At 35.2% G+C, this 14,268-nt stretch overlaps 1 protein-coding gene across 40 annotated transcripts in view; it reads right to left on the bottom strand.

The window, feature by feature from the left end:
- Positions 1-14,268, bottom strand: part of LOC115212079 (calcium/calmodulin-dependent protein kinase type II delta chain) — a 429,066-nt gene that overhangs the window by 63,112 nt on the left and 351,686 nt on the right. For 24 of the 40 annotated variants that reach the window (XM_036502876.1, XM_036502877.1, XM_036502875.1 and 21 more), the window contains 2 exons: positions 5,722-5,805; positions 2,815-2,832 (listed from right to left, as the gene is read on the bottom strand). In XM_036502876.1, the coding sequence (XP_036358769.1) occupies positions 2,815-2,832; positions 5,722-5,805 (102 nt within the window). The remainder of the gene's footprint in view (positions 1-2,814; positions 2,833-5,721; positions 5,806-14,268) is intronic. The other 16 variants (XM_036502879.1, XM_036502885.1, XM_036502881.1 and 13 more) reach the window with 1 other exon arrangement.

The raw sequence follows: 14,268 nt of genomic DNA, 5'->3' as shown, positions 1-14,268 counted from the left end.
AGTTTAAATGAAAATGGAATGGATGCTTTATATAGTACATGAGTATTTTCTTCAAATTCTACCAAGAATACAACCAATCTTCTGAACTTAGTAGAGTTAATAATAACCCACTGATAACTCACTTGCATGAGATAACTAAATATTATTTTAACAAATCTTCTAACAAGAGATTAAGAATAGCAGATGTTGTTTGCTAATAAGTTAGTAGCTAACCTGTAGCTTTGAGAATACATTTATCTGTAAATTAACATTTATTAATGGTAAGGTACTCAGTTGTAAGCCCCAGCTAGCTGCACTTCAATCCATTTCCACAGTTTCTATTCTATCTATATACACCTCCACTCATCCATATATATTCCAAGGATTCAAACCTATCAACTTATAATCAGTCAAATGCAGTTTTCATTTTCATAACAGTTCTATAACAACTATCTGCCTCTGAGTCATATTTAATATGTGGTAGCTCTCAGTTTATGTGTGGTAGTCTACATTAACTTGTGACATCTCTGGTTAACTGTAGCAGCACCAGTTAATTTGTTGTAGTCCAGTTTAATATGTGACAGCCCCAGTCAATCTATGACATGATTAATTAATCTATAGCAGCCCCCACTCAAATTGTGACAAACCCATTTAATCAGTGATAGCTCTGGATCATTTGATTTTAAAAGATTCAGGAGATTACTTCTATTTGCCCAGTATCTGAATGGTGAGATAAATCACTGTTATATCCCTACCACTAATATCAATGGCAACACAAAAGCTAGATACACTTTGTTCAAAGAAACTAGAGTGAAAATTTTCATGGGAATTAGTAAAACTAAACCCCTCAAAACAAACTAAAAATCCATGCAGGTTAAGAAACAAAAACAAGAGAATAAACAAAATTAAACCAAAACCTTATTTAACCAAATCTTTGTTGATGCTATTATTGAATAGGCATAGAAGACTGAACTTCCAAGATTTCTGATACAATGATTGTTGTTTAGTCTTAGACCAGCTCTAATTGAGCAAGCTTATGACAAAAGTCTTTCCAATCTTGACCATTCTATTATTTTGTATGTGTAGCAATAGTGTCCAATGTGTTTTTTGTGTCCAAAAGAGGTAGGGAGATTTGAGGGAATCTGTTCCCTATTAGCAGCAGGTTAAGAGGCTAAGTGACTACATGGATGTAGTTGAGAGAAAAGATAGCTGATACCAAAACCGGTATGACTTTGAATCCCTTTAATAATTCATAATAGTGACTTTTATTCCTCTTAATTCTACCTCAGTTCATCTAATTGTATATATTTATCATTACTTTTCATAAAAAAAGCCATTATTTTTTTGATATCCAATGTGCATGTAAGAAGTCAAGATAAGCCTGCAGTAAATTTCAAACAGATGACCTTGTCATCACTAAACTAATTTCATTAACTGTTTAACCATGAAACATTTCATTTATAGCTGGCCAAGTTTGAACTTATAGGTAAGACTGAGACTAAATAGAGTAACAGCTGAAATATCCCAGCCAATGTGATACAAAGTATAACATAATTGTTGCAAATGCTATTATAGATCAATTCTCATCAGTTTTATAGTTGACAGAAGGCAAGCTAATTGAATATTTAGGAGCATCCTGCAGATGCTGCAGCTTATTTAGTGTTTCAGTTATGGTCATCTAGTTTGAAACGTGGACATGAAAAGCAAGCAAGCTCTGATTTCATAAAGTTTGTAGATGGAAACTTGGCTACTGTGTTGTGCAAGTCAAGTGTCTATGAAGAAGTTAATTCACTGTTAAGTGCTTCCAATTGGCAAGCAGTTTGTTGAAGAAGAATTGCTTGGTTGTTATGCAGATCATGTCAAGTGATTATACATAAGGTTCCTTTCTAGTTTAAGTGACCCATCATTTTAAATTCAATAGTGAATATTTGTTAAGAGAGATTTGGCTACTATATTGAACACAATAACAACAGAGAATCTTCTTTGCTAGCACATGCAGATCCTATTGTGGATTGTGTAATCACAGGATATAAAATTTTAAATCCATGGTTTATATTTTAGAGACAGTGGAAACTTGAAAACAAAGATCTGGCTACTATATAGAACTGGAGTGACTATATAGAAGCTCTCTTGAGGTTCAATAAGATGTCTATATATTGTGTAGCATATGGTGTATCTAGGAAAAATGTTAGTAGGAAAAGAACATAATTGATAAATAAGTGTTGTAGCTTGCTTGAAGCATTGTAATATCAAAGAAGGTAAAAGAGAGGAAATAGAAAGCTTTTGACAATGTGGAAAGTTTTATAAAACCTTTGTATATCAGGTGCAAAGCCCATCTTCAGAAAATAAAAAAAATCTGGGAAATGTCTGGTTATGTAGGTTCCATTAACCCATTCAAATCCCCTAGCATAATGTAGCAACAGCAGTCACTCCCCAAACATAGCGTAGTTGATGCTCCAAGCATCGATGTAAACGAACTTCCAACTTGGAAGTTTGTTGCTGCTATATAACGCTAGGTAATTTGAATGGGTAAATGGAACCTACATTTCCCAGACTGTTTTTCCTCTGAAGATGGGCCTTTGCACCTGAAATATAAAGGTTTTATAAAACTTTCTGCATTGTCAGAAGCTTTCTATTTTCTCTCTTTTACCTTCTTTGATAATTGATAAAATATGAACTGAATGTTTAGACAACTCCAGATAAATCAAGCAAGGAATATAGGCCACACATTAAACATAACATTGAGATGGAGTCAGAAAGAAACATGAGCTAGCAATATATTAAAAATAACAAATTTTAGTTATGGATTATAAAAGAAACTAAGTTTCTACTTACTCTCACTATCCATTTTACCTACATTTTTGTGGAGGAGAAATAATAAATAGCTATAATTAAATGTGGTTATTATGTTATCACAACTCTCATATTATGAGAATGATGTTATGGAAAAGACTAATGTGGTGTACAGTGGGAACAGAATATTGTATAAAATCCAAGAAAGTTTGGAGGTGTCAACAACTTCAGAGTGTAGTTTGCAGCTATGATTATACAACAGAGATACAGAGTAGCACACAACTGAATGACAGTGTATTCTTCACTGAGGAATACTGTAGAATGTATAGTTGTAGGACAATGCAGTGTAAAGCTGTAGGATAGTACAGTGTAATGCACAGCTGTAGAACAGTGTATTGTACAGTTGAAGGACAGTGTAGTGTACAACTGCAGGACAGTATAGCAAACATGTACTGAGTACTGATGTGCATAGTTGAGGGGCAGTGTAGTGTATAGCTATAGGATGATATATTAATTTATTTCTCTCTTCCCACCTTTCTTTAAGAAAAAAAAAGACCCTATATCCTATCTGATCTGATGAAACAACAATGGACTTTCTGATTTATCTGATTTCCATTAAATGTCTTGAATTTGATATCACACTGATGAGGTCAAGATAAGATTGAAATGCATATTATTTGTATTACCTTCATTACTACAGATTATATATAAAATAAATTAAACAGAGTTCTATTATTATCAATTTTATTATTATTATTATTATTATTATTATTATTACTACTACTACTACTGCTGCTATCAAACAGTCACTCTCCACTTCAATAATGTGAAATGGATTGGACTGATCATAAAAATGCTTGTGAAAGGAAAATATTTCCAGTCATTGTTTAATGACAGTCATGGGCTCATTAATGTATGACGATAGTTATCATCACATGTTATTTGTCATGAAGGCAATAGCTAAAAGAATGCAAAGAACTGAGTGTTCATGTTGTTTGTCTCATGATGTATGCACATGAAATATGGCTGCAGTTGAATAGGAAAAGACTTAGATGGAAAAGAATTTGCATCAAACATCTGAATTTAGAAAAGACCTGCCATTAAAACCTGTAGCATGGAAAACTAATGAATTCATTCAACTTTCTCTTCTCTCTTTCTCTTTCACATCTATCTATCTATCTATTTGAAAAAGATCTAGGCACTTTTATTTTCTCTTGCCACCTTTCTTATAGGAAAAACTGTAACCATCTGATTTCGTTAAAAACAAAACAAAAACAGCTTTCTGATTTAACTGTTCTCCACAAGTTATTGTGAATTTGATATCACTTTGATGAAAATTGAGATATGTATATATGACTGGAAATTTACTATCACTATAATTTTTGTTACTATGAAATAGATTAAATACAGTTCTACAGTTGGATTACTATTATTGCAAGAAAAATAAATAGATAAGTATGAAATAGCTTCTCTCCCTCACTAAAGTAAAATGAATGGACCAATTTAAAAAATGAATTATGTTTGCTTTTTATTCACATTTATTTTTATACTATTATTATTATTATTATTATTATTATTGCTTTAGCATGACTTGGTGCTTATTACAATGAATTCATCACTATTAAATAATGTTGAATATATTATTTAACAATCTACTCAGCCATTACCAAGTTCTTGATGAGCTATGCATTCTTCAGATAACATTTCAATGATAACTACACAGACATTCAACTTTAATAACTATGATTGAAAGTTTCTGAGCAACAGACTGTTTTATAAAGCTACATATAGTATCACAATTAACATAACTCATAAACATACAAATATATTGCATGCTTATATTATTTTAATATGTTTCTGATTCACATAAGATGTTTTATATATATATATATACACACACACACATACATACATATACCACGCTAATATCTGGAGAAAATACTGTAATTTTTAAACCTTTAGTTAGTTCTTTATGTCATTACAGCAAACTATGGCCTGAAACTATATTTTGGTACATACATTCCCCCTGAGATTATTGTTTGATAAATTTTGGCAGGAATATCTCCACTGAAATGTACAGGCTTAACAGTTCATCAAATATACAGTTAAATAAGGGCTCTTAATTATGTTAGTACCGCAACCAATCTATGTGGCACCCCAGAAGAGATGAGAAGTATCTACCCTATTATTGATTGTTGCTGTTTCAACACTGTTCAGTTTATGCAAATACTTATACAAAAAAAAGTGGGGGGGTGGAATTAAGTCAGGTAGGAACAATTCTTAGAATGTCAGAGAATATCAGTTGATTTAGCTTCAAGAAATTGCATCTAAACTCGAAACTGGCCAGGCCATCTAACTAAATAGATACCACAGTATCAAAATTGATGAATGGTCTGCTAGATTGAGCCGTTGGGTTGCAATTCTCTAATACAGAATTTAGCAGCTGTCATTATTCTTTTTTATTTTATGAGCATAAATCTGTCATTGAAGACTGGGGCCTTTTGCATTTGTTGGTGCCAAGCCAAAGTTGTGTCAAATGCAGATATAATTTCTTGAAGCAAGAGGAGTTGGTCATTTCTTAGTTAAATAGTGAATTCATTTTTAAACACCCCAGTGCTATAAGGAGTTAAGAAACCTAAGAGCGTAAAAGAGTAGACAGCTGACAATTCTTGTGAATGACCCCAGTAAAATAAACATATTAGCAAAGTATATTATCCAGCTATGAATGATAATTTGAGGGAAATATGAACATATATAAAAGTAATAAGAATTGTGGAAAAAAAAAAAGAAAAATTAAAATGCATTATAATCAACAAATAACACCTAGAAATGAACATACATAATAATATTAAAATACTGGTCTAATAGGGCTAGAACAGAGAAACATTGAGACCTAAATAAGTAAACAGTACACTCAAATCAATACTGAAATTATAATAATATCATTACTTTTAGTGTCTTCATCTTCCAGTGTAGCACTGCTATCTGTGGATTCTTTAATACCATCGTTTTTCTTTGCCACCAAGCTACGACCTGAAATAGAGAAAGGAAATTTGAGTGCCAATTCTAGCAAATTTCAAAATGAACAAAATTACATTGAGGCTGAAAAGATACTGTACAATAGAATATCACTTGTAATTAGAAGTATGAGGTGGTGACCATGGCAACAGAATATTATGCTTGTGATTTGGCTGATTATGACTTCAGACACTTGTGACAAGGTGTAGTCATGACATGACACAGTTATGACATGGAGATCAGTTAAAATATTCATAAAATATAGAGGCATGGGTGATTTGGTTGCTTGTTTGACTATGAATGACATGTGTAAGGTTTGAGGATAACGGTCCAAGGTAGAGCGGTTAAAAAAGGGAAGAGATGAAGTGGTCAAGATGGCAGAAGACAGTGAAAGGGACGGGGAGCAGAAAGATATACAACATATTCCTAATATATAATTGAGTCGGGGAGGGTGGTAAGGGACAACTTACCTGATTCCATGTACCAATAGTATTGATACTTACTATCAGGTCTAGAGACTAATCTTTTTTCAAAACAGCTGTCATGAATGCTGATCCTATGGATCATGTAGCTTTTACTATGGGAGGAATTAACTCTGAACTAGTGATGCAGTAACTTACAGTTGAAGTTAAATGAACAGGGCTGTTGACAGTTTAGTATGATGGACAACAACAAAGACAAAACATGAATCAGCATTCTCCACAATTATAGAAACCTTTATACCAAAGAGAACAACACAGGACATAATTTGTATATAAAGGTTTGCCAGTGGCAGATAGCTTCATTATACATGTTATACATGGTCACCAAAAGTTATATGAGGTCACTGCATTGTTACATGCAGTTCACTGTAAACTCCACGTGTAGTAAGTTCAAACTGCAAAACAACGGAAACACAGCAGCTAAGATAAACACTTGGAGCATTTCTAGAGGGTAAGATAAAAATTAAAGTTGTCTCCCATTATCTTGTGTATTTACCAGTATAATCTCTCTCTTCTTCCCACATCTATCTTCATTCCTTCTTTCTCTGAGCATGTTTATTAAATACACACACACATACACACACAATAGTTATACACATGTGCACATCTCATACATCATCTCACATAACCCAAATTTCATTGATACACCTTTCTACACACTCATACATTCTCTCACTCACACATATACATACATACATGCACCCCTCCCACATATACACAAATACTTCACATTTTCCTCACATTCTAATACATATACACACATGCACTCATTATATGCTCACATACACCTTTCACTTCCAACACACACACTTGATACAAAATACACAGTGGAAATAAAATTTTATCCTTTGGCAAAGTAAATACATAGTAAATGTTTAGTTGGAAAACAAATACAACACAGAAATACTGATTTAAGTAGTTAGTATTCACAATATTTATATTGATAGATATTCTGGTGAATTTATGTAGTATGGTGTGCCTTCCTTAAGGCTGAACACTATATCCATAATACTGAATGTTTTAGATATATTGGTACATATACTTATAAAGCAGAGTGCTTAAGATTTAACACTTCACTATTTATTGCAGTGATGGTGTTAGATATGTTGGTGTATATATAAAGTGATGTGACTTGTATATGGTTTAATAATATGGTATTTATAATACTAATGGTGATATAGAAGTGTATTTATATAGATTAGAATTGTTAGTGTGTCTTGCTTAAAGTTTAACACCTTAGTATTAATAACATCAGTGCTGTTAGTGATGTTGAAGTATTTATACAGAATGATGTGATTATCAAGGAAGTTTTGCTACTATGAGATATAACAAGCCAGCAAGGCCTGGCAGGGTTGGATTGACTATTAAAGGTTTAAGGTCCCAAATTATTTAGATAACATACAAATAGTAATTTAATTTGAAAGCTCCATTTGAATAAATGAGAAAGAAGAAAGCTAATGTCATTTGGATCAATTAATAAAAGGTATCTTGGGTTGTGAACATATTTGGGTCATGACAGCAATAATTGATTCTCACAACTGTTAAGGCAGAATTTTGATAACATGTAATTGATTTTGTAAAGAATATGCATGTGTGTGTATGTGTGCATGTGTGTCTATATATGAGTGAATGTGTTTAAAAGTTTAGTTACCTATATGTAACAGACTTTACACACACTTTTTTAATGTTTTTTTAATATAAAATTTATGTGAGTGAGCACATGCGTGAGTGAGTGTATATGTGTGTGTGAGAGAAAGTGAGGAGTCTTGGAGAGGTAAGTTTAAGACTGAAGAAAAAGGGAGTAGCAGTACCTTTTGCAACAGAAGCCCCCATCGTGATTATTAGCCTTGGCCTAGAATGGTGTGGCGTGCAGTGCAGAAGTAATGGCTATGGTAGCTTCCAATGATACGAAACAAAAGCAAATGCCACCGACAGTAACTGCTACCGACTGTGGCACAGTAGCAATGATGGCAGGTGGTAGAAGACTCTAGCAGCCACCCTGGATTTATAGACAGGTGACTATTTCATTTTTAGAGGGTGGATAGAAAGGGTGAAGGTGGTGAATAAAGTTTGTCTTGAGAGAGGGGAGAGAGAAAAATAAAGAAAGTTTAGTGTAATCGTAAAGGTAACTAGATAGCAGGACAACAATGGAAGGGGTGTGATGAGGTTTTGTTACTGGAGTTGTTTGTGGCATGTGTGAGGTTTCTTTCTTTTGTTCTTGTGTTCATTGCTGATTACAAATATAGAGTTGCAGTGGCAACCTAACCCACCAATCCACCCCACAACCGCTCAATAACAGCAGCAGGGATATAGGAAACAGAAGTTATTCTTCATCATTGTCATCTTTCTGAATAAAACAACACATTTATCTGAAGAAGATATTTTTATAGCTTGAAACTAAGTGAATACTTTCAGTATCAGTTTCAACTTTGCTCTACAACAACCTATCAACAATAAGGTGCTGGAATGAACCAGCTATATCCTGTCAAAATTGCTGTTATTCAGCACTTGTTGTAGATGCTGCTGCTATTAACATCACCACTTAACTGTATTGAAGTGGTTTACTAAAGTATGTGTGTATAGCTGTTGCTGTTTAGTTGCTGGTCGGCCTTGAATGAGCAAAGAACACATTTGTAAGCATCCCATCATTTCTCCATGTAGTTTTCTTTTTTCAAGAAAATCTGGCTTGTGATTTGAGGGAGATTTGGCTGCTATTTCAAGTTGGTGGAAGACCAGTATAGCTGCCAAATGTGAGCATTTACGAAAGATAAAGATAAGTAGTAATAAACATCATATAAAACATCTTTATGAGTGATAACTTGAAGTTAGTATTATCATATCGGAATACTGCTGTGATTAAGTATTTTGGTGTTGTTTGAGATTCATTAAAAAGATTAGCAGCAGTGAAAATCCTTGTAGAAAACCTGACTTTGACACAGGGGCTTGCAGGTTCTTTGTCATTATGCTTCTGTTACTCTTCTAATGTAGTCCCATTGTATATAGTGTAGAAGGAACCCCTGTACTTTTTTTTTTGTGTGGTAGACACTGCCTAGTTTGATATCATTACCTGGTCCTTCAGTGCTTTTAGCAGAGTTCACTGTATGGTAAGTATTCAGTTCAGGCCTTTGGCAGAGGGTTGATGTGACTTTTCAATGCACTGCCATTCTCTACTCTTTCCTGAAATGTGAAAACCCTCTCCAATACTCATGGACTTCAAGCCAATCTAAATCTTGCTCATCACATTCTACATGAAGAAGATCACACATGCTATTCTTCTCAAGACACATTTCTCACTCTCCCAAATATCAGGTCATTAAGAATGAAATGTCCAATTTTCTTATGCACCAAGTTTGACAATCGTTAACTACAATGTTTTATCCTGACAATTCTTTGTTTTACAACACTGAAGAGTTACATCATTTTCCATATCTGATTATATGGTGAGTTTTCTCTTGTAAATCAGTTTTTGTGAACCCATGGATAGATCAAATATGAGTTCCATTGTGGAACCAATGCATCCCAGACAGCTCAAAACATCAATGAAGTGTTTGGTGAAGATGTGGCCAATGAATGCACTGTACGTTGATGGTTTGAGAAGTTCCAGTCTGGTGACTTTACTCTTGAAAATCAGCCCCATGGTAGACCTGAGACCAAGGTGGATAATGATGAGCTGGAAACTGTAGTAGAAGTGGATACATCTCAAACTACTTGTCAGTTAGCAGCAAGGTTTGCTGTTTCAATTCCAATTGTATTGGATCATCTGAAACAAATCAGCAAGGTAAAGAAGCTGGACAAGTGGGTACGACACCAACTGAATGAGCATTAAATGACTTGTCATCTTGAAACTTGCTGTTCTTTGCTCTCATGGCATAAAAGCGAACCATTTTTGTATGGTATTGTTACGTGTGTTGAGAAATGGATTCTGCATGGTGGTTGGATAACGGCGAAGTGCCAAAACACAATCCAAAAAAGAATATTCACCAAAAAAGCTAATGGTGTTTGCTTGGTGGTCCAGCACTGGTGTCATCCACTACAGCTTCATGAGACCTGGTAAGTCAATTACAGTGGATGTATACATCAACCAACTGGATGAAATGATGAGGGAGCTTGCAATTAAACAACCGAGATTGGTCAATGGAAACAAGCCAATTCTCTTGCAAGACAATACTCAACCACATGTTGCACAAAGAACGCTACTCAGGTTACAAGAACTGAATTTGGAAGTATTCTGTCATCCACCATATTCACCAGACCTTGCACCAATTGACTATCACTTTTTCCAGGCATCAGACAACTTTTTGCAAGGAAAAAACTTCAAATCTGAAGAAAATACAAAAGCAGCCTTTTGTAATTTCATCACCTCTTGCTCTCCAGAATTCTTTGCTGTTGGCATAAATAAGCTACCGGTAAAATGGCAAAACTGTGTCGATAATTTAGGTTCATACTTTGATTAACTGCACTGTTTTTTGCTGAGATAAATTAAAATAAACTTTCAGTTCAAAATTGGACATTTAATTTTTAATGACCTGAGACATCTGTAAATTCTATCATTCTAACTTCTCAAACTACTAGCATCTCTTCAACAATATCTCCTTCTGCATTGAGGACATATACCTGACTTCATCTTGGTCTGAAGTCATCATTCTTGGATCTTCAATCATAAACACTCATTTATTCTATACCAATACCAATAGTGCAGAAAGCAAATCTTTTGCAATCCTCAACTTTCTACATCAACTTATCTCATCCCCTAAAAACATCTCAGATTGACACACAGAGAAAACCTAAACACTCTTAGTCTCTTACCTCCAAGCTTAATCTCTATCAAAATGTGACTGGTGTCCACCCCTATCAGATCGTCTGACCACTACCTCACTGCAACTGTCCAATACACATCCACACATAATGCACTGCTTCCTACCCCTGTACTCTACAGCACTTCAAGCCAGTTGACTAGGTTGGAGTTCCATTAGTTTAATAGTAAATACCCTTGGCTGCATAAGTGCTCTACTTCTGACTCATCAGAAACAGCCCAGCAAATAACTGAAACTAGGCATGTCATATTCTACATACAACAAAGACCTAAACCCCTAATTCCTCAAATGGTTCACCCATAGTTCTGTTGAAGCTTTTAAGGCATAAACAAGATTTACAATGCCTGAAGAAATTCACAGTCACCACCCATTTGATAAAAGATTTGCAACTAGATATGCTCAAAAGCTTTGTTGATGTTGAGAGGAAAAATATCACTTTCACTAATTTCTCCACAATAGTGGCTTTCAAAGGGATTTTACTTTACAGAATCTGTACTGTGGTTGTTAAGGAGACAGAGAGATTCAGCAACATAACATTTGCGAGACAACTATCCAAACAATGAAAGATGACTTGCTAAGTTTTACTTGAGATTCACATAGCTAATTTATCAATGCAGTCATCACAATCTGTAATGCAATGGAAAGGAAGATCAACACAAATAAACTAACCTCTATTCTCTTATACAGCTAGATGAACAGTGGTAATGTAAAATACAGTGTTGTGCTTGGAAACTCAAAAAATGCTAGTAATAAATTTGAACATCTATGATTAGGTAATGTAATAACTTATAGGGCTGAGCTGCTAGAAATATTAGCCCAATCTCTCTCAAAGCATACCCTACAATCTTAAATAAAAAAGACAGATTAGATTTGTAGTTTTAGATACATTTCTTTAAAACCATCAAACATGTACACACACAATGGTGCATGATAACATATAGGTGCATATAACAGCAGCAGTGGAGGCACAATGGCCCAATGGTTAGGGCAGCGGACTCGCGGTTGGAGGATCGTGGTTTTGATTCCCAGACCGGGCGTCGTGTGTGTTTATTGAGCGAAAACACCTAAAGTTTCACGAGGCTCCAGCAGGGGGTGGTGGCGACCCCTGTTGTACTCTTTCGCTCCAACTTTCTCTCATTCTTTCTTCCTGTTTCTTGTCCCTGACTCCCTACACAACCGCTGAGCCTGGATGCGCATTCATCCATCCGTCGATACTCTCGGTGTCAGGGGTTGACCTGCTTTCTCTTCTGCGGGCCTTACGAATAGCAAAGGACCACGTTTCAGACTTCTCCCACTAATGGGACGAAGACTGCTTCACTAACCAAACAAACAAACAAACAAAGCAGCAGTAGTAAAATATGTTATCACTATAAACTGTGTAAAACTGAAGTACAGATTGTCAAGTCCATATTTTTGCAGGGGACATGAGCAGTTCTATACAATTGTAATAGAAGCTGTGATAAAGGTTTGACCACATAACTGCCACATCATGTAAGGACATCAGTGACATCTCACAACATAACACAACACTAGCTGTAGAAACATTTTAGTCACTGAACTTGACTTATATTTCTGTTGAGACATGATTTAACACTCCAATGTCCATTAACTATTTCTGCAATATATTTCTATCAACAACTGTTAGTGTACGAATTTTATTTAATTTTGAAAATAATAAAATAAGTTGGATAGTGTTAGTTAAGTGTAAAATATTTAAAATTTATTGTTTTCAACCCCCAGTTAAGGCCTTCTACAATCCTTTAACGCTTTGTGACTATGAGTGGTAGGTGAAGTAGTTTGGAGCATGAAGAGTCTTACTGTAACTGGCATTGATACACTACATAAAACAACACTCTTTAGTTATGCTTCAACAAACAACACATTGAAGGTTAAGAACATTTCCTCCACGTCTATGTATTTGAAACTGAGTGATATGAAGAAAACTGTTTCACCTGGACAGTAGTAATTACCTGCATGCCCTGTCTTTATTAACCAAGGCTAATGATATGGATAGGAGTGAATTAAATACTTATTAAGCAAGAAATCATTGCCATACTTTAGAGTAGAAGCCCAAGTTTATAAATGTATAATCTAATAGGAATGTGTTAGGTGGATAGGAGATAAATATATCCCTGGATTGGATGGAAGTCTAGCACTGGTAGCATACAAATAATCTTGCATTTATGCATAACACACACACACGTGCATACATATATATATACATATATATATATATATATATATATATATATATATATATATATGTATATAAATAGAAAGATAGATAGATAGATAGATAGATAGTCTTTGTCTGTGGCAAATGCTCAGGGGCAATACACAATGAAAATGTGCAGAAAACAGTTTCTGTCACATTCCAGGAGGAAAAAACTACAAGTAGTTGATAGCTTCCGTTACCTAGGTGACCAAGTCCGTAGTGGGGTGGATGCTCTGAATGTGTGACAGCTAGAATAAGAATAGCTTGGGCAAAGTTCAGAGAGCTCTCACCTCTACTGGTGACAAAGGGCCTCTCGCTCAGAGTAAAAGATAGACTGTATGATGCATGTATGTGAACAGCCATGCTACATGGCAGTGAAACATGGGCTGTGACTGCTGAGGACATGCATAAGCTTGCAAAGAATGAAGCTAGTATGCTCTGATGGATGTGTAATGTCTGTGTGCATATACGACAAAGTTTAAGTGCCCTGAGACATGAGCTTCAAATGTTGGGCCTCACAGAGGCAATGACAAGTGACTGAGACTTTTACAGATACGTTGTGCTTGAGAAGACCCAGCAAGCCAAGTGAGTCAGTAACCGTGGCCTATACCAGGGCAGCATAACCAGCCCATTTAAGAGTATTCTTCAGTCATTGGGCAATAAACTGTGCTTGCGAAGACCTGTTGAGGCAAGTGAAGTTGTTGTCATGGCCGATGACAGTACTGCCTGATTGGCATCTGTGCTTGTGGCATGTAAAAAGCACCATTTGAGCATGGTCAATGCACATAAAAAGCACCTACTACACTCTTGGAGTGGTTGGTGATAGGAAGGGCATCTAGCTGTAGAAACTCTGCCAGATTGGATTGGAGCCTGGAGCAGCCTTCTGGCTTGCCAGCCCTCAGTCAAACTGTCCAACCCATGCCAGCGTGGAAAGCAGATGTTAAATGATGATAATGATGATGATGAT

Source organism: Octopus sinensis, linkage group LG5 (genome assembly GCF_006345805.1).
Source record: "Octopus sinensis linkage group LG5, ASM634580v1, whole genome shotgun sequence".
Lineage (NCBI taxonomy): Eukaryota > Metazoa > Mollusca > Cephalopoda > Octopoda > Octopodidae > Octopus > Octopus sinensis.
The sequence above is the reverse complement of the archived record's forward strand: the minus strand, read 5'-3'. Positions and strand labels throughout refer to the sequence as shown.